We start from the raw sequence: 21,808 nt of genomic DNA, 5'->3' as shown, positions 1-21,808 counted from the left end.
GTTATTTTAAGGTACAATTAAAAAAAATACAGTATAAATTAAAGGTAAACAGGCAAGAAGACGGTGTCATTTCAAGGTACAATTATCAAAAAAAAATCTGCATATTCTGCCCCTGGACCCACATCTCTCTTCCTCTTTTTTTCAGTTTTTCCTGTTTCATGCCTGCTATATAGGTCATCAGCTTTAATTCCAAATAACATCTACATATTTGATAATTGAGAAATTTTTATTTTTCTTCTTTAAAGGTTCTTGTGTTGTAGAAACAGAGAGAGCTTTACCATGTTTTGCTAGATGTCAGCAGATCTATATCGGTGAGACCAAGCGGAGGTTGGGCGATCGTTTCGCCGAGCACCTCCGCTCGGTCCGCAATAACAAGCTGACCTCCCGGTGGCTCAGCACTTCAACTCCCCCTCCCCACTCCGTTTCCGATCCTGGGTCTCCTCCATGCAGCGAGCAGCACCGGAAATTGGAGGAACAGCACCTCATATTCCGTTTTGGGAGTCTACACCCCGGGGGCATGAACATCTACTTCTCCCAATTCTGTTAGTCCTTGCTGTCTCCTCCCCTTCCTCATCTCCCCTGCTGTCTCCTCCCATCCCCCAGCCTTCTGGCTACTCCTCCTTTTCCCTTTCCTGTCCCCACCCACCCCCGCCCCCGATCAGTCTGAAGAAGGGTTTCGGCCCGAAACGTTGCCTATTTCCTTCGCTCCATAGATGCTGCTGCACCCGCTGAGTTTCTCCAGCTTTTTTGTGTAACCATGTTTTGATAGTCTTGCAGCCAAATACCTAGCTGATACTAATTGACAAGGCTCATGTTGTGCACTTAGTTTTGATATGAAAGTGGTGGGTTCTAATAAAACAGAATCCAACAAGGAGGTAAAGAAGCTATGTTTGGTTGATTAACCCTCAATAATATTAAGCTTCCCCCGCATCCCCAAATGTCCGAACCATCAGTGATACCCTAGAATACTTGACCCACATCCGAGACAGAGACATGATTCATTTGACAGGGGAATGGCAGTGAAATCTAAGCATTACATTTTGAGGATGTAAAGCAGTGAAAGGAAGACTGCTGTCAATCTGGTCATTATAAATATAGTCATAACAAGTATAACACAGAACTATTTGAACACCCTTTAGGGCATTTGATACCAATTTGAAGCCATATGTGAAGAATATTGTACAGCCATGGAATGGATGAGGAATAACATAATCCAGTCATGAACCAGAACAAAGAAACTAAATCATCATTTGAGTTATGTTCCCTGGAAATAGGGAAAGTTTTGGGAGAGATCTAATTGATGTTTGAAGGAAAAATAGGGACTCAGAACAGTATTCCCTCTGGGAACGTGTAGCAGTGTAGTGGCCTAGATGAGGTCAGGAAAAGGCCAGACGCCAGGCAGGTTCAGAAGTCATTTAATGAATCATGGCAAACACCCAGAACGTCCGCGAGCAGCACCCAGGAAACCCCGTGGGCAGACAATCGTCCCTGTCCCTCAAGAGCCGAGAGGGGTAACCCAAGGAGTGGCCTAACCCTCAGGGACCGCCACAGCAGTATGGCATAATCTCATTACATTACAAAACAGTTTAAAGATCCTGTCATAGAGATTGGGTACTACATTTTATGTAGTTACTAAATAAAATCTTACTTGTTAGTACATTTTTGCAGGTTGCCAACACAATAAATAACAACACTGACCTTTATGATACAATAAATTAGAAGAAAAAAGGCATGAAAACTGGTTGGGAGGGCAAGGAACAGATAAGTTATAGTTGCAGATCAGGACAGAAAGATTCCAGAGTTAATTATCATATGCGCCGGGTAGGGAACTGCAGCTTTGCATGAATATTAACGCAACTACACACAAATAAACAGACAATAATCAATTCAATTAAAAGTGATCAATAATACTTGGCAACCTGACCATCCCAGTGCAAACTGAAGCATGAGCAGCCTAGACAAATTGTTCCTGAGGTAAGTGTGTGGCTAGTGTTTACAAATACACAGGACTAGATGTTAAAAGTCCAAAGTGCCAAATATCAATTCACTCCCGATGGTGATGGGAGCCTTCTGCACTCACCTATGCTCCGATGTTGAAAAAGGCTAGGCAGACACGTCATTGGAGTTATCAAGTGGGCACCTACTTTCATCGACGTTTCGCTGATTGAACCCACGACGCCTCCAGTAGGCTCAGCGGTGCATTCTGGTGTCCCAGAACCACCCCCCTCTGCATCTGTCTAGTCGGTTATTTGGGAGACCAAATGGGGTCTTTCCTCTTCAGCCTGGCTTCTGCCACCCGTGATGTTTCTTTGATGTGGTTCTAGAGCGTGTTGGTTGATGAGAAGAAATTGTTCTTGAACTGGAGGTCATGGTTCACAGGCTCCTGTATCTTCTTCCTGATGATAGGAACGAGGTGAGAGGGTGGCCAGGATGGTGTGCTCCTTTGATATTAGCTGCCTTTTTGAGGCAGTGCTTCCAATATATTTTTTCATGGTAGGGAAGCCAATATCTGCGATCGACTAGGCAATGTTCTCCACTTTCCGTTTCTTGGGCATTAATGGCAAAGCTTTCGGTAAGTTTTTGAGGGCATGGATATGTGGTATAAAGGAGAATGAACTGAAAGGTCAGGGACAGGAATGTGTGAATTACAAATATCAATGAGCAGCAAAAAATATATGCGCACATCAGTGTGAAATGGAAGAAGGATGATGGAGGTTTCTGAGAGAATGGAATGAAACCAAGATGATTTGACGGACTAAGAACCCTGAAATTGATTGATAAAGTAATGGGTGCCACACATAACCTAGCATGATTTAGTGTGTAAGAAGTAACTGCAGATTAAACCTCCAGGTTTAAACCGAAGATAAACACAAAAAGCTGGACTAGCTCTTCTGAAGAAGGGTCTTGACCCTAACGACACTCATTCCTTCTCCCGAGAGATGCTGCCTGTCTTGCTGAGATACTCCAGCTTTATGTGTCTAGCATGATTTAGTTTGGCATTCTTGGTTAATTTGCTTGAAATCCCAAAAATATATATACTGTTTACTCGAGATATTTTTAATTCAATGTATTGGAAATAATTGGGAACCTTTTAGTTTTTTGAAATTTGTCTCTTGAATATGTTGCAAGTTATTATTATTTATGAATATTAATGTTTGTGTGTTGAGATGGTTGCCAGGAGAATTAGAGTGTATTTGAACTAAGTACTCCTGGGAAAGACACCAAATGCAGGAGTAACGCAGCGAATCAGGCAGCATCCCTTGAGAACATGAATAGCTGATGGTTTGGATCAGGGCTCTTCTGAAGATTTTGTGTCTTTCCTTGGTAAACCAGCATCTGCAATTCCTTGTTGTGACTTAAAATGCTCCTTTGAATTGGGCTGCAAGTGAACAAAATAGAACCAATGTTTAAGAAAGAACTGCAGCTGCTGAAAAAATGGAAGGTAGACAAAAATGCTGGAGAAACTCAGCGGGTGAGGCAGCATCTATGGAGCGAAGGAATAGAGCCAATTATCTTTTCATGTGACATGCTTGTAAATCAGATGTCAGATCATCTACATTACTGGGATAGGTACAGACCCCCTATTGAGTAAACCAAATCCTTACTCAATGAACCGTAAGAGCAAATCAAAGATTCACAGATACTTTAAGTTATGGAAATGAGTGCTGCTTAAAAATATTTAGTTTTGTACCATAGATGAATCATTTTAGAACTTTGAAGTGTAGTGTGGGTTGCATGGATGTTTATATAAAATAAGACCCATATAACCTCTGAATGTATCGTCCAGACATTGAGTAGGCCACAAAGGCCCAGCAGTGCATAAAATTTAGCATACAAGTCTCATCATTGTATTTTTTCTTGGTTAAACTATCACTCTTTAGGAAGCATTTGGCAAAGCATATCAGGTTAGGGTCAAACTCCGGAAGAGCAATTGTGCCATTGTGGTTACAATCCTTTGAAGAAAAAGTGATGTAATACTAAATTGTAGTGTAGTTGACATCATTGTATTGTGCGTCTGTAAACAACTGCGAAAGCTGCGGGCAGTACTCATAGAAATTATATAGGCTCACAGTTCCTTTGTGTAATTATGGAATGTTTCCTAAAGTATCCCGACGGGTGTACTTTCCACTCCCTTTAATTTTTAGTTTATAATGATCTAGTGCAAATGTAATTTTGTCTTTATACCCATCAGTCACTCTACCAGCAAGTTTTGCAGGCAAACATGAAGCACCTACCCTCTAATATCTACACAAGATGGACACAAAAAGCTGGAGTAACTCAGAAGGATAGGCAGCATCTCTGGAGAGAAGGAATGGGTAACGTTTCAGGTCAAGACCCTTCTTCAGACTAGTCAGAGGAAAGGGAAAGGAGAGATATAGACGATGATGTAGAGAGATAAAGAACAATGAATGAAAGATATGCAAAAAAGGTAACGATGAAAAAGGAAACAGGCCATTGTTAGCTATTTGTTGGGTGAAAATGAGAAGCTGGTGCGACTTGGGTGGGGGAGGGATAGAGAGAGAGGGAATGCCTCTTACTTTAAGTTAGAGAAATCAAGAATCATTTTGCTGGACTGCAAGCTGCCCAAGTGAAATATGAGATGCTGTTCCTCCAATTTGCCTCACTCTGACAAAGGAGGAGACCTAGGTCAGAAAGGTCAGTGTGGGAATGGGAAGGAGAATTAAGTATTTGGCAACCGGGAGTCCAGGCGGACTGAGAAAAGCTGTTCAGCGAAAGGATTGCCCAGGCTATGTTTGGTCACGCTGATGTATAAGAGTCCACATCTTGAACAACGGATACAGTAGATGAGGTTGGAGGAGGTGCAAGTGAACCTCTGCCTAACCTGAAAGGACTGTCGGGGTCCCTGGACAGTCAAGGGAGGAGGTATAGTGACAGGTGTTGCATCTTCTGTAGTTGCATGGAAAGGTACCTGGAGAAAGGGTGGTTTGGGTGGAAGGATGAATTAACCAGGGAGAGGATGGTCCCTACACAATATCTACACAACCTAAGTACAAATGTCTAAGACATTTGTAATTGTTACATCTGAATGATTCAAACAAACATGCCAGGAATTAAAAAGCATTAGACGTTTTTTTTCTTGCTGAAATTACTTTGAAAAGTCCTTTGGAATTATTGGTATTGGTTTATTATTGTCACATGTACTGACATTCAGTGAAAAGTTTTTGTTGGTGTGCAAAGCAGTCAAATCATGTTCCACATGAGAACAATCAAGCCATTTACAAGCAGAACACATAGTACAAAGAGAAAAATACCAAAGTGTAGAATATAATATTACTGCACAGTTGCAGAGAAAAAGTCCACCGTCTGTATTGAGGTAGATTGGAAGATTGAGACTACACCATAACTGATGGGAGGACCGTTCAGCAGTCTGATAACAGAGGGTTAAATCTGGCGGTACAAACATTCACGTTTTTGCACTTTTTCCCTGGGGAGAGAGTGAATGATTGTCATGATTATGTTGGCAGCGTGAACTGTGGATGAAGTCGGTGGCAGGGTGATTGGCCTGTGTGATTGATTGGGCTGCATCCGCAACTCTCTGCAATTTCTTATAGTCTTGGGCAGAGCTGTTGCCAAACCAACCTGTGGGGTATCCCAATTGAATGCTTTCTACAGTGCATCTGTGGAAATATTTTTTTGGAGACATGCCAAGTTTCCTTAGTATTTTGATGAAGTATCCACAACACTACCTGCCCCTCCACCTATCTTCGTATCGTCTGCAAACCTGGCCAGAAAGCCATCAATTCCATCATCCAGATCATTAACATGTAACATGAAAAGTAGCAGGCCCTCCACCGACCCCTGTTGATAACCAATAGTCACCGGCAGCAAACCAGAAAAGGCCCCCTTTATTCCCACTACGGCAGTTTTGCCTGCGACAGATCTGTAAACACTGCATAGCAACAATTGATTGGATTTGTAAGTGAGAGTTTATCGTTGTTAGAACTAGTGCAGAGAAATTGTACACATGACTCTGCTGTTGAAATAACTTTATCTCTCTCTTCATCAGCGAACCTATTTACAGATTTTTCTTTCAAAGACCAGACTAGTTTTACTACAACTTTCATCAAAATAATTTCAGATTGCATTAATGAAATACTCCGTAAAAACAGAAGCTATAAAATTTGAAGCATATCTGCAAAATTGACATACTACCCAATCTATATTAAGCAATATAGGAGTTCTATGTCAAGGATTTGCATACACTGACAGATGCAACAGGATGAAAAACTTTCCCTATAAAGAACAGCATTCGGCGTATAATGAATGATAATATTAATGCATTCAGGAATTGCCTGAAATCAAGACAGCAAAGGCTGAAGCAATTAATCAGCTCATCCTCTTGATACTCTTAAACCACACTTGAAAATTGTATTACTTAGAAAAGCAATTTTATGTCTTTTTATATCTACTACCACCGTGACCGTGAAAAAGAGCATTGTGCCTCGAATGTTTTATTTTCTCAGTGACTTATCGTTGCCTATTCATCGCCAAATTATGATTCTAACATTCCTTAAAATTTGTATGTGACTATTACTGCCACAAATAGTTTATGTTTCATGTTCCCAAAGTATGCTGTTGCAAAATTTTACTGGACTAAAGAACACAGCTAATTCACAATATCTATTGCGACCATAAAACATTGCACACACTGTGGTTGGGCAGTACTTCATTGGTCAAGAATAACATGCTTTACTTTACTATGTGTAAAATTAGCCTTGTTGATTGGAAATAAATTGTACTTCATTGTGCAGCCGATGTTTTTAATTGTACAGTTAATAGGACATAGGAATAGGACATTCTTGCTATTGAGGGAGTTTAGCGTAGGTTCACCAGGTTAATTCCCAGGATGGTAGGACTGACATATGATGAAAGAAGGGATCGACTGGTCTTATATTCACTGGAATTTAGGATGAGAAGGGATCTTACAGAAACAAGGGATTGGACAGGCTAGGATTGGACAGGCTAGATTGTACCGATGTTGGGGGATTCCAGAACCAGGGGTCACAGTTTAAGAATAAGGGAAAGGCCATTTAGGACTGAGATGAGGAAAAACATTTTCACCTAGAGAGTTGTGAATCTGTGGAATTCTCTGCCACAGAAGTCAAGTCGAGTCACATTTATTTATATAGCACATTTAAAAAACAACTCTCGTTGGCCAAAGTGCTTTACATTTGTTATAAGAATAGCACAACAAAACAGACTACATACATATATACATGTAGCCCTCACTCAGAGGACGTCTGGAAAGGCTTGGGAGTATAGATAAGTCTTTAGTCTTGACTTAAAAGAGTCAATGGAGGGGGCAGTTCTGATGGGAAAGGGGATGCTATTCCACAGCCTAGGTGCTGCAACTGCAAAGGCGCTGTCGCCCCTGAGCTTATGCCTAGACCGTGGGATATTCAGCAACCCCAAGTCGGCCGATCTGAGGGGCCTGGAGGTAGAGTGGTGGGTGAGAAGACTTTTTATGTAGGTGGGGGCAAGCCCATTGAGGGCTTTGTAGACATGGAGGACAGAAGGCAGTGGAGGCAGGAACGGGGTACTGATTTTGGATGATCACCATGATAATTTTAAATGGCGGTGCTGGCTCGAAGGGCCGAATGGCCTACTCCTGCGTCTATTTTTTATGTTTCTATATCCTAACCGCAAATACAATTCCTAAGTTTCTGAAAAGGCAGAGGATGTTTCAATGTGGATTTGGCTGGCAATGCTGAATTTTATTGCCCTTCTCTACTTTACTGCATCAAATGCCATTGCCGGAGGGCATTGGGAATAACATGGGGCAGGAGTTGTGACTAGGCCTGACTGTGTGGGTGAGCTGATTGTCTGCTGACTGGCAAGCACTGTGATATACAAAATATGCATCGGAATGAAAGTACAAAATAATATTTATCCATTACATTTACTGAACTGATATATTGTGTGCCTTTTACCTTCTGATTGACGCTCTGTGATTTAAAAACTACCAGATATATATTTTTGAAAGTGGCATGTAAAAATACATATCAAAAACATACATTTGACACTGTTTTGTTAAGGTTCTTCAATAACCCATTGACTTGAGTTTATCTGAACATAAAATTCCTTCTGACCAGCGTAGTTATGTTTGAAGGTTGCTTTTCCTTGCAGCCTGACTAAATAAAATGAAATACCTCTAATGTCATTTGAGGTTTTTGTTTTATTTATTTTTCATTTCTCCATATCCCCATGTTATTTAGGGAAATCATACAGTTGAGTGGTTCGGTAAATATTCATTGCCTAAGGTAGTCTGACTCGGGGGAAAGGAGAAGGAATCAGTGGTTGCTGGCTGTGGACTTCATTACTGTAGAGAAATCTCTTGGCTGGGCAGAGCCATGCAGCCAAACAAAGAAAGGAGTGATAGCAGCTTCTATCACATCCAAGTGATGAGCTATTCCTTGGGAACTGGACAGTCTGTCACCACTTGGAATGATGGCCCCATTCACTGGGACTGCTGGGGTACTGTCCTGAGGGAGGAGGCGGCCGCTCCAGACTTTCCAAGCCTCTGAGGAGTGTTCACCCGACGCCGGAGTTCCAGCTTCACGGCACGAGGGCCTGAAAGCATCGGACTGGCTGCAAGGCCACAAATGGGCCCCGACCTTGGGTGGTCACAGAGGAAGAGGACTAAACTTTCTGGTGCCTTTCCCCACAGTGGAAAATGTTGATTCTGTTGTGGGGGGACGTTTGAGTTGAACTCTACAATGTGTTGTGTCAATTTTTCTTTTTTTAATCTTTTTCTATGGATGTATGGAAACACTATTTATTTTATGTAAAGCACTTTGGTTTCAACGCGAGTTGATTTAAAACCTGCTATATAAATAAAACTTACTTACTTACTTATATCCCAGCACTGAGCACCCACATTGCATTGCCTTATAACCCAACCTCCCTCCACAAGCACTACTGGCAGTTTCCCCTCACCCAGAAATGGCTGATTTGTTGAGAGCAGGGAAGGGGTTTGCTCCAGGAGGGTTGACATTCATGCCAGGTCCCTTGCACTGCAGTAAGACATTTGTCTGTGGATAATGCTACAATGATGCCTTATTAATGCTGATTCTATTCATTTGTGGGAACCATGAGTGCTAAGCCATGTATATGTGAGTTGATGTAGTTCTGAATATGGGGATGTACTTTCAGGTCCAGCAGTGCACATTACTGAGCCAAACCCCAGCGCCAAATATGTAGGAGAGAAATGCAGATGCTGGTTTACACCGAAGATAGACACAAAGCCAAAAAAATTATAATTTGAGAATCTGTTGGCTGCCTTCCTTCTGTCACACCATTTGTTCCACTATGACCCCCCCCTTGTGCAGTCTCCTGCTGGGAGCTGGACTCCTTGCACCTCAGTGCAACTGAGTTACCTCGGATTATCAGCACTGGCAGCCGACTGACTCTCTGAGCCACTTTGCCAACTGCTAAGTCTCTGCACCCTCTCCACACTCGCAGCCTGTCATAGCTGTCAGTGTCATCGAGCCAGTGACATTCACAAACATATCGTAATCCCTGGGATAAGTTTGAGAATAAATAAAATTGCTGCTGCAAAATATTAAAATGCTTGAAAGCACATTTTTATTCTGATATGGAAATTTAAAACACAATATCCTCAATTTTGTTTAGTAAATATAATTTTTCTCCTTTTATCGGATTTATTTATTTTTGTTTGAATGACCACTGCAATGCTGGCACTGGGTGCAGATGGGGAAGTGGGAAACTTGCAGGAAAACATGTTGGTCCTTTCACTCCATGAGGAGCCCACAGTGGCAACTGCTGTTGGCTTAAGCTACTGCCAACACTGGCAATTGTGACATTTGTGGGGATATCTGGGTAAGTCCCAGCATAAGTGGTGGCATTGCACCCCTGAGTCTAAACCCTCCTAGACATGAACACATTCGCTGCATTATTGGAGGTGGAATCCAATGAAAGAGAAATGACACATACTTGTGCAGAATAATGTGCAAGGTTAAAGATCATATTTGAGAGATCAAGAACACTAGATATTTCATCAACCTTCATTCTCAGTCAACGTCATCTAATCAGACGTCCTCATAGCTTTTGATCCTAATTTAAGTGAAATTGCACCTCCTGAACTGCAATGTCTATACCTTTGATATAACCTGCTGATCATTGCACTCTCTGTTAATATTAAACAAGCAAATTTGATTATTTGTTATTTAATAACTGACACCGTTCCATTGTTTCTAGGGCACATTTACAGACATTCCTGCTAGTAATGTTCGGCAAGTCATTGCACGAAGACTAACAGAGTCCAAGTCTACCATCCCCCATTCGTACGCCAGTATTGACTGTAACATCGAAGAAGTCTTGAAGACAAAGACGCAGCTAGCCCAAGGTTTGTATTGTTATTAGGTTTACAATGCTTTCGGTTTGTTTTCCTATGTCCCTCCACCGATATTTATATTGTAAACTTTAAACCTAAGAAAGCATCTGGTAAATGCTGTAACTTGCAAATAAAATAAATTAGATCAAGGTATATGTGAAAAGAAGTATTACAGTTGAGCTGAAAAATTGGTCCTCAGACAGGATGATACATTGAGCTGACCTAAAGACCTTTCAAGTCCCCAGCCACAGGTTTGTATGCACACCGTACCCATTATCCACCACAAGATCATTACACACAGCAGACAGCCACAAACAAGCTTAGAACCTGCAGGAAGCACTGACTCTATAGAGTTCATCTGTAGACCTCTGGTGATTTTCTTACTTAACTGGACTTAAGAGGGTTCCCAGTTATAAATTGAAAGTGGGGATAATCATATTGGGTCAAGACCCTACTTTAGGATCTGAAGACGGGTCTCGACCTGAAAAGTTAACTATCCATGTTCTCCAGAGATGCTGCCTAACCTGCTGAGTTACTCCAGCACTTTGTGTACTTTTGCGCATTAACCAGCATCTACAGTTCTGTTTCTGCATCTGTAAATGGGCTTGTCCACACTGGACTTAAACGGCACAGAAAAATCTCTTGCTACTTTTTAACCAATTCCTTGATCAGAATTTCAATTATACCTGGTGTCTTGGTCATAAATACTGTAACACTCTTGACTTGCCGTTGCAAGTGCATCATCCAACCGTATTGAATAATGAGGAAGAAGAAACAACTTTTCTACTAGGCTGCGATCAACCTCATCAAACAAAATAGATGACAGCCGAGAACAAAACTCAATTTTTAATGATTTCTTGCTTCTTGCAGACATGATGCGGTTACCTCTTTGTATATCTTTCTTCTGTTCTCATTGTTTTTGATTCTGACTTCAGAATTGGTGGGAACAGTTTCTCTTAACTTCACTTCCCCAGTGACTGCAGAGAAGCATTTTCTCATGTGAGCAATCTCCTCGAATGGATTTAGGATGATCTGATCACTAATAGACAAATGGTTGCATAAACCTTTGATATATCGTGGAGTTTCATTGATCCTCGTAACAGTGTTAACTAGGAATCATTTCACACCTAATGCAAGGATATCTGCCTCTGTTCCACTCATTATGCTCTCCATTCACGGCATAGAGGATATATTTCTGGCACAACAGTTCAGCTGTCATAATGATTATCATGTTTGTGGTCAGAAATGTTGTTTGCAGTTAAAGTCATGCTTGATAGCATGTGATTTCTGTTGATTTGAGCACCCCCCACTCCCCTTCCTCATTTGGAGGGCAAACCTTGTTTTCATTATATCTGTTCACTAGCTCAACCAACCGTACAACGCATCCTCAGTGTTGAATATCATCTTCAGTCGGCGTCTACAGTGTTGTTGAGATCATAGGGCGTGTACTCTAGCATTGCATTAAAGTTAATATCTTTGTACCTTGTAAATTAAATAAAGTAACTAATGCTTTCAGGTAGCAATTTCACTGCAAACTAGAACAAATAATTTGGCGGAATGCAAGATCTGCATACCACATTATCTTTCTTACCCAGTTGACAAAATATCACCTCAATGGCATTTGGATAGTCTGGATAGGGAAAAATAAAGTGTTTCCATTTCCCCTCAGACACAAAAAGCACAAGAGAAGATGATGTAACTTTGTTCAGATTGTAGCACATTTAAAATAGCTCTTTCATCTGTAGATTCCTTTTCGTTGGTTTCATGCCTTGGAGATTAGTTCCAACACAAAGCACACATTTATTTTGCAGATAAAGGAACTTTATGATTTAAATTGATTCTATTAAGTTAATTTATTATTTTATACACAAGAGCACAATTAAGTTCTTTCATATGAAGCCCACAAAACAAACAGTATACATATAACAATAAATCGGCAACACAGTGGCGCAGCGGTAGAGTTGCCTTACAGCACCAGAGACCAGGGTTCAATCTTGATTACAGGTGCTTGTTTGTACGTTCTCCACATGGCCCTCCGTCGGTTTTCTCTAATATCTCCGGTTTCCTCGCACACTCCAAAGACGTACAGGTTTGTAGGCTAATGGGATTGGTACAATTGGAAACTGCCCCTAGTGTGTGTAGGATAGTGTTAGTGTGCAGAGGGATAACTGGTCGGTGTAGACTCGGTGGGACTAAGGGCCTGTTTCCACGCTGTATCTCTAAACTAAAATAAAGTACAACAATAAATATAATGACAAATGCAAAACAGCAGAATGGTGCAAGATTGGTTCAAAGGTTCATTTATACACCATACACCAATTAGTGTAATGACATTCAAATTGCCATTGCAGCACACTAATAAGAATCCAGCATAACATTATAAAGAAATTTAACATTAAACATAAAAATACTAGTGCAGATCTGAGAATATTAAAGTACAATAATAGAATATCCGATTGAGGTAGGATGAAGAAGAGTAGCACCAGAATGTGGTGTGAAATAGATGATTGGTTCAGGAGTCCGAGAGCAGTGGGGGCAGAAAATGTTCTTCAAATTAGACATCCAAACCTTCAAACTCCTGTATCTTCTTTCAGAAGATAGAAGAGAAAGAAGGGAATGACCAGAGTGGCAGGCATCCTGACAGTACTTCCAGTCTTCCAGATGCAGCACACTATAACTGGATGGAAGGATGTAACGGGTCCTTGATGGGCTTTCTATAGTGCATCTGTGAGAAATTCAAGCAAATCCTCATGACATGCAGAATCTTCTCATATGCTGAAGAAAGTAAATATGCTGATGTGCTTCAACTTTCCAAAGTAACTATTTTAATCATGGCTAACATAGAAACACAATGAGTAAAAACAAAGGGCTGCAGGAACTCAGCAGGTCACGCAGCATCGATGGAGGGAAATGGACAGACAACATTTACGTTGCGATTCTCCTTCAGACTGATTGTGTTGTACTGAATTATACATCAAGTTCACTGAGGATTGGGTTCATACCATGCAGTAGTCACACTGTTATTCATTTCTTTCTGATATTTCACTTAAAAACAAAGCATTTGCTGAAAATTTAATCCATTTAAATAATCTTCCCTCCCCATCTCTTGGTCACGTGGGTAAGGAACTAAAAAGACTGATCTCAGATTTGCTTCCTTGTCTGAAACATAATCATCTCCAGTTTACTTCAGGGCACAGCTACCACTTACCACTGGAGCTTCAGGTACATCGAATGAGCACACACAATGCATGCAATCTTAAACAGTAGAAAGAAAAAATCTGGAGATTATGAAAATATAAAACAAAATCAAAATTTGCTGGGAATACTCATCATATTAAGCAGCCTCTGTGGAGTGTTCAAATAGAATTTAATAGTAGTTAACATCTCGGGTCCCCCAACATGTTGATCATGGGAGTGCCTATTGTTCTACCCCGCAGAGACTGAACACCAGCTCCCTGACACCTCTCTGTATCTGCTCCTGGATGCCAGACCATTGTCTCCCGATACATTGATAACCTCATTTCCTCAGGTAATGATCTCCCCAGAGCCTCTATCTTCATACTTTCACAATCATAAATAGCCACTATCGGACAAAACTTAAGTAAAAAACAAACTGCTGAGAGAACTCAGCTGGATAGGCAACATCTGTGGAGGGAAATGGACAGGCGACATTTCGTATCGAGATCTCCGTCAATCTGATGAATTCTATGGACCCAAAACTTAGTCTGTCCATTTTTCTCCAGAGATGTTGTCTGACCCATTGAGCTGTTCCAGCATTTAGTTTTTGGCTTGATTCTGGTATCTGCAATCGCTTCACTCCATCAAATGCAACTTCTTGCTCCGTCCTCTCACTACAACTCTCCCGTTTGCTCTTTGATTTTCACCAAATTTTCTCGCAGCACCTTATATAACCGGAAGTAATACAGCTCATTATACAGTCCTGGTAACAAGGTGCTTACAGTTGCCCCCAATAAACCATTTACACTCATCCTATTACCCTTTCACACATTCCTCCTCCACCTTCCTGCCTATTCAAAACCCCCTTGCATCCTTATCCCAGCTCTATTGAAGGATCACAGATTATTGATGCTTTCCCTTTCCACAGATGCTGCCTGGCCCGCTGAATCGTTCAAACATTGCATGTTTTTGTTTCGGATTTTGAGCATCTATAATTTGTTTTACTTTGTGTTTTTTGTATCAGGCTGGCCTGCTCTGATGTAAGAATGCCAATCTGTAATCTTAACTCCATGCTTCTCTACAGATGTTCCTTAAGCTTCTAAATACTTCCAGCATTCTCTTTTATTTCGGATTTTAGCAACTGCTCCCTTTATTGCACAGCACCACCTTTTTTTTCCTCTCTACTTGATATAATTCCTTCTATTTCCATCACCTCCATGTAGACCAGCTGCAACTGCCAATCCTTCACACCTTCTCCCAGAAGACATTACCACCATTTGGGTAATTCAATACTTGTTAATCCTCACATCCTCATAAAGTTTGGGAATAGGTTGAGAGTGTTTCAGCCCCAAGGTATCTAGTCATTTGCTTTACCAGATAAAATTGCGTGCAGATATTCCCTTTGTTCTTTTCACCCCTCCTCCTTCTCTCCAACTTAAATTGGTAATGGGAAAGGTCATGGACTTGAAATGTTAACTCTGTTTCACTCTCCACACTTTGACCTGTTCCAGCATGTTTGATTTTTTTTTCTATTCTCTAATTGAAGCAGCTCCTCCCCAACCAACCAATCCACCCTCAAATATGCAAAAATGAAACGTTTTGTTATGCCGTTCCTTCAAAACATTTTATGCTTGTGAGTTGTATCTTTTACTTTCCAAATACAAGTCTGCAATTTTTGGACATGCAATATTTACCAGTACTCTGCACAGACCATTATGCCTGCGTAAACAAAATGGTGGTATGTCTCTTGTGTCACCATTATGTCTGTGTTTGCCCATTTTATAATTCAACATTAAGCTATCAGAAAGGAAAGTAGCATTGGACTGAGGTAGTACATATATGATCATAAAGGTGGAGGATCGTAAAGGTGGAAATGGCCCAAAGCCAGTTCTTACACCTTCCCACTTGAACACATTTCAATTCCCTACTGAAGTTCACGTTAAGAACATGCTAGTTGAAGTGTTCTAATAGGATTTAATGGTAGACTTTTTGGCTTCTTGTACTGAGGTTTCAGATAAGCTGCTTTGTTTAATGTCCTGTAACAAGCATGGAGATATAACACTGAGAACAGCTTGACCTCTCTGGTGAATAATTTTTAGTTATTTGCTTTCTAATTCCAACATGGAATTTTACACAACTATTTGAAAACTTGCATTTATATCACATCTTGGATATAGGAAAACACCCCAAGACCTCGGAGAGATATCACAAGAGTCATGATTAGAAGATGGTTGTTTAAAAATCCATGTTAAGATGTAGTTGTAGGCAGGAAAAGGCAGACAATTTAACAATTTAACACTAATCACAGGAGGCCTGGTCCCCCAACACAACCCATTCCCCAACGCAATATTACAACACTCACCCGTTCCCCCAATGCATTATTCCACCACTCACCCACAGCCCCTAACTGTGCAGGCGCGCGTGACGGGTGACGGGTTCCCGTTGTGACGCCCCTGTCCCCCCCCCCCCCCCCCCCCACAAAGGTCTCTTGCCCTTTCAACCCCCACGCACTCACTCCCTTCCCCCGGCCACTCTTAGCTGCTCTCCGGCGGCGCATCCATTCCCATCCAATGGGTTCTCATTGTGACGTAGAACACGCAGGTGTTACTGCGCAGGCGCAGATGACGGGAGGGGGGGGGGGTGTGGGCGGGGGGGGGGAGGGGGGGGCTTGTGGGCGGGGGAAGAGAGCTCGGAGAAAATACGAGGGTTGTGGGGGGTATCACGGGGGAGGGGTGCAGCAGCCAGCGAGAGGGGCCAGAGGGGAAGGGGCTGGAGCAGGCTCACAGCAGTCGCTGGACCGCTGGTCGCTGGTCGTTCTCCGCCGAGATCAGATTCTCCGCTTTCCATTTGGTGACATTTCCCGTACCGGGCCGGGCCGTTTCCAGTCCCTCCGAAAATTGTGAAAGCCTCCGCCGGCCATCCACCGCTCCAGTAATAAAGACGCGATGGCGCAGGAAGGGGCGGACCGTCCCGCGGAGTCACAGGAGAAAAGATAGTTTTTAAGATTTTTAAACCTCGCTAAAGTTTACATTAGACCACCGATCGGAACAAAACTTGGTGCAATCGCAGCGCAGGAGAACGGTGAGTAAGCTGGCAAAAAATCGTAGTGCTATCGCGTAATGTTTTTGCGCAAATAGAATGGCCGTGCAATCGGAAGATAACAAGATCAGAGCTTTAGTTTTGTGTAGATGTACCGAAACGGAACAATGAAATTCTTACTTGTTGCAGGATTTTGAAATCTTTCAAAAATCCCTCGTTTGATTTTGATATTGCCAGCTGCCGATGAAAAATTGTGCATCTGTGAAAGCTCATTACTATAACCAAATTCTCACCACCTACTTTTCAATCTTGTTACGAGCACTAAATTGTATCTAGAGGGAAGCTCACCTATTGCTTGTCTCCTGCTCGTATCGTTATATAACCAGCAAATAAGGGATGTCGTGCCTTTTGATTTCTCATGTTTTCTGAAGAAGTCGCATTGTGTGAAGCAAAGACTAAACTCCATAAGCATGAGACTGATTCCCACTTCATGTATGCTGCTTTCCAGTATAGCTAAGGCGTTTTAAAGTGTCTGATTATAGTCTGGATTCACCCTTCATCTATCGGGCACGGGGTTCAGTTTAAAGGCAACTATGATCTGTTTTAATACACTGTTTATTAGAAATAGGTTGGGGGTTGGTAGCGTGTGCCACAAAGTCACAGACAAACCTCTGAATTGAGTTTGGGCTGAGAATGCAATCATATGCTCATGTCCTATCATCAGTGCCCTCAGGTCATTTTGTTTCATCTCTGGTACACCGCAGAGTCATCTAATGCAAGTCTTGCTGAAACCTCATTATCCAGGCGCTTATTTCTGGAGCAGCCTGCTCTTGTTGAATGCTGTTCAGACAAGAGCTGAACAGAGAGGTTTTTGAGCAAACGTTTGGCTCTTCTTGACGTGTGAAAATAAATAGACTTTTCCTTTGTCAGACAATTTAATGCTTCCTTTTTAATCAATAACCACGTATTTGCGATAACCTCTTTTTTCTGACGCACATACTTAATAAGCAGCTCAGGTTCTAGGGTAAGAGACTATTATTTGTCCCAGGAGACTATTATTTGAGTTCAAATAGAGAATTAATTGAAGATTCACAGTAAAAAAAATGCAGTGATTCCACTGTTAAATTGTTTTAAAGTCCTGGTTTCTGATGGTATTTTTAAGTGCTTCTATTTACTGCAACAGATAGTTTTCTATCCTGTGGTTGAACCTGAACCAAGCCGAAGAAAATCCACATATCCAATGGAATTTTTTTGACCGCCTACATCATACACCATAAAATTACGTGTGACCTCCCTCATACATTTAGATTATGCCTAATGTTGTGCGTCACCTACCATTAGACTGGGCGCGGCCCATATACATCATGAGATTCAATGTGACCTGGTACCGCACACACATTTAAATTCTGTGTAATCCCCAAAGCCCTCTCGTTATTAGTCTGTGTGTGACTTTTGAATCTCAAATTCCAAAAACCATGTGTTATTTTGTACCTCGCGCAGTATTAAACTGTGTGTGGCGGAAGAAATCTGATAGTCACAGGGCTGCCAACATTGGGTGAGAGTTGGGAGTGAGAAATTGCGAGAGACCAAGCCCGAGGGAGCGTAGCGACCCGGTTTGGGGGGGGGTTGGAGGGTGTACCCCTCCCATTGGTACGGAACATTTGCATTTTTCAGCTTGAAATTGTGTAATATGGTGCATACTGTAGCGAGTCTTTTAACTTACACTTGAATGCAATATATATGCTTTAAATTGGATTGGAGCGTTTTTGAAAGGGGGGAGGCTGTGCGATCACTGATCACTGGCCTTGGGGGTACCCAGTGAAGGAATGGAGCAACCGAGTGGGGAGGGGGTGTGGAAGAAGGGTGTGTCCCCTCCCAGGGTAGGAACCTTTTGAAATTTGATGTATTAAAATCATGTTTTAGTGCATTGTAGAAGTATGATTTCAATGTTTTTTGTATTAAGTATTTTTAAGAGGTAACATTTTAAGGGGTAACTTTATCCACACAAAGGGTGATGGGTGTATGGAACAAGCTGCCTGAGGAGGTAGTTGAGGCAGGGACCATCCCAACATTTAAAAAAAGTTAGACTGATACATGGATAGGACAGGTTTGGAGGTATGGACCAAAAGCAGGTGGCGTAGCTGGGACATGTTGGGGGGTGTGGGTAAGTTGCACCGAAGGGCCTTTTTTCACACTGTATCACTCTATGACTACATTATACCTCCACCATGCATGAATGCTTCAGAATCAAGTGATCGAGTTTTATTGCCATATATTCAAGCATAGAAACATAGAAAATAGGTGCAGGAATAGGCAATCGGCCCTTCGAGCCAGCACTGCCATTCAATATGATCATGGCTATTCATCTAAAATCAGTACCTCTTTCCTGTTTTTTCCCCATATCCCTTGATGTCGTTAGCCCCAAGAACTGAATGTAACTCTCTCTTGAAAACATCCAGTGAATTGGCCTGCACTGCCTTCTGTGGTAGAGAATTCCACAGATTCACAACTCTCTGTGTGAAGAAAGTTTGTTCTCATCTCAGTCCTAACTGCCCCCCCCCCCCCCCCCCTTTATTCTTAAACTGTGACCCATGGTTCTGAACGCCCCCAACATCGGGAGCATTTTTCCTGCAGTTACAGTAAGTGAAAATCTAGCAGGCAAGCAGGATGCTTTCACCAACCACCCCCATTTGAAGTCCACTTACTTCCACCGTATCTACCCAGTGCTTGGTACTTACTTCCAGCAGCCACTGGTTGTCCTCCAGGATGCACCGAGCCGCAGCTTGATCAATGCCGGTCACCTGGGCAAATTCGGCACAGAGACTCTCACGCAGTTGATATGAGTTTTGAAATTTTCGTTGATCACAGAATTTCTCACAACAGCGAGAGAAATTTGTGATCAGCGTGAGAATTTGGTGAAATGCCTGATTCTCACGCTCAATGCATGGGAGTTGGTGGCCCTGCCTCTATCCCCCTCTCCCTCTCCTCTCTCTCTCCTCTCTCTCTCTCCCCCCTCTCTTTCTCTCTCCTCTCTCTCTCCCTCCTCTCCCCCTCCCCCTCTCTCTCTCTATCCCTCTCTCTCTCTCTCTCTCTCTCTCTCTCTCTCTCTCTCTCTCCCCCCCCTCTCTCTCTCTCTCTCTCTCTCTCTCCCCCTCTCCCTCTCTCTCTCCCCCTCTCCATCTCTCTCTCTCTCCCACTCCCTCTCTCTCCGGCTCTCTCTCTCTCTCTCTCTATCCCTCTCTCCCCCCTCACTCTCTCTTTCTCCCCCGCCTCTATCTCTCCCTCTCTACACACACTCTCCCCCTCTCTCTCTCTCTCTCTCTCTCTCTCTCTCTCTTCACCCCCTCATCTCTATCTCCCTCTCTCCCCCATTTCTTTCTCCCTCCCACCTCACTCTCCCCCTGGCTCTCTCACCCCTCTCTCTTCTCCTCTCTCTATCTCCTCTTTCTCTTTGCCCGCCCCCATCTCTCTCTCTCTTTCCCCCTCTCTCCCACTCTCTTTTTACCACCCCTCTCTCTTTCCCCTCCCATTCTCTCCTACCCTCTCCACCCCCCCTCTCTCTTCCCTCTTTCTTCCCTCTCACCCCCCTCTCTTCCCCCCTCTCCCATCTCACTCTCCCCCCTCTCCCTCTTCTCTCTCTCCATTCACCCCCCTCCCCTCTGTCTCACCCCCTCTCTCTCCTCTCACCCCCCTCTCTCTCCCCCTGTCTCCCTGTCTCCTTCCCCTCTCTCTCTCCACCTCCCTTTGATAGTCGGTCCCTTCGGCACAGAGACTCTCGCGGCAGCGGCACAACGCTTCCGACGGCTTCGCGGCCCGGGACACTCGCACTGTCTGGAATGCTCCATGGCCAGCCCTGCAAACACTCGCCAGCGCCGCAAACACTCGCCAGTCCCGGCTCCCCGCTGCTGGTTCTGCTCCCATCCCTCCCTCAGCCCCGGATCTCCAACACCATGACAACTGCATGGAGATCCCAACGCCATGCAGTTTATCCGAGTTTTGAAATTTTTGTTGATCTCAAAATTTCTCACCACTGAGCGTGAGAAATTTAGGATCAGCGTGAGGGCGTGAGAGTTTGCTTGACGGCGTGATTCTCACGCTCAAAGCGTGAGAGTTGGCAGCCCTGTAGTCAGCAGCATCACGGAGAGTTTGTCTTTTATACTTTCTATTTACATTGTTTTCAAAGCCTTTGCATTCTATTTATTTAATACAAAGGCTTCTCATTGGACATTTGGAGAATGGGCCAGATAAAGTAAAGAAGATTCCCTGTTAAGGTTGGCGAGGAAGGAGAACGCTCTCGTAGCAACAATAAACAATTGATGGACTTTCTCTGAAGCACAGTGCAATCACAAAGTGCTGGAGGAACTCTGCAGATCAGGCAGCATCTGTGGAGTGAATGGACTAGCAACGTTTTGTGTCGAGACACTTCTGAAGAAGGCCCCAGCCTGAAATGTTTCTTATCCTTTTCCTCCACAAATGCTGCCTGACCCACCAATTTCCTCCAGCACTTTATGTTTTGTTCAAGATTCCAGCATCTGCAATCTCTTGTTTCTCCATGTAATCATACTCTTTTTGTTATTATTGGCCATATCCCTCTCTCTACCATCTCTTCCCTTTCTCAATCTATCCATCTTCACCACGGGATAGACATCTACCACAAATCCACTGACTCCCACAGATATCTTGACTGCACTACCTCCCACCCTGCATCTTTCAAGGACGCCATCCATTACTCTCAGTTTCTCCTCATCTTCCGTCTCTACCACATCTGCTGCTAGGCTGAGGCTTTCCAATCTAGGACATCCGAGATGTTCTCTTTCATTCACTAAACAGTTTCCCAACTGCTGCTGTAAATGAAGCCCTCACCCATGCCTTCTCTGTGTCCTGCAGTTCTGATCTCACTCCCCACCACCCATACGGAACAAGGATTGAGTTCCCCTTGTCCGTATCTTTTACCTCACCAGCCTACATGCAACACGTCATTCTCCGACATTTCCGCCATTTTCGATGTGATCCTACAACCAGTCTCATCTTCCCATTCCCACCCTCTCCGCTTTCCGTAGAGGCCAGTCCCTCTATAACATATGGTTTCACTTGCCCTTTCCCACCCATCCAGCCCCTCCACAGGTACTTCCCCCATAATATCGACAAGACCAAGTGTAGACGGGGCGACCCTTTTGTTGAACACTTGCGCTCTGTCAGCCAAGGCATGCTAGATTT

The 21,808-nt window shown here is 43.0% G+C and overlaps 1 protein-coding gene across 1 annotated transcript in view; it reads left to right on the top strand.

Moving 5' to 3' along the window:
• The window catches only part of pdhx (pyruvate dehydrogenase complex component X), a 164,799-nt gene that overhangs the window by 77,213 nt on the left and 65,778 nt on the right, over window positions 1-21,808 (top strand). Inside the window, exon 7 of the mRNA XM_055649760.1 lies at window positions 10,240-10,387. Within this exon, the coding sequence (XP_055505735.1) occupies window positions 10,240-10,387 (148 nt within the window). The remainder of the gene's footprint in view (window positions 1-10,239; window positions 10,388-21,808) is intronic.

Source organism: Leucoraja erinacea, chromosome 18 (assembly GCF_028641065.1).
Source record: "Leucoraja erinacea ecotype New England chromosome 18, Leri_hhj_1, whole genome shotgun sequence".
NCBI classification, from domain to species: Eukaryota; Metazoa; Chordata; class Chondrichthyes; order Rajiformes; family Rajidae; genus Leucoraja; species Leucoraja erinaceus.
Note: the sequence above shows the minus strand (reverse complement) of the source record. Positions and strands in the feature narration are given on the sequence as shown.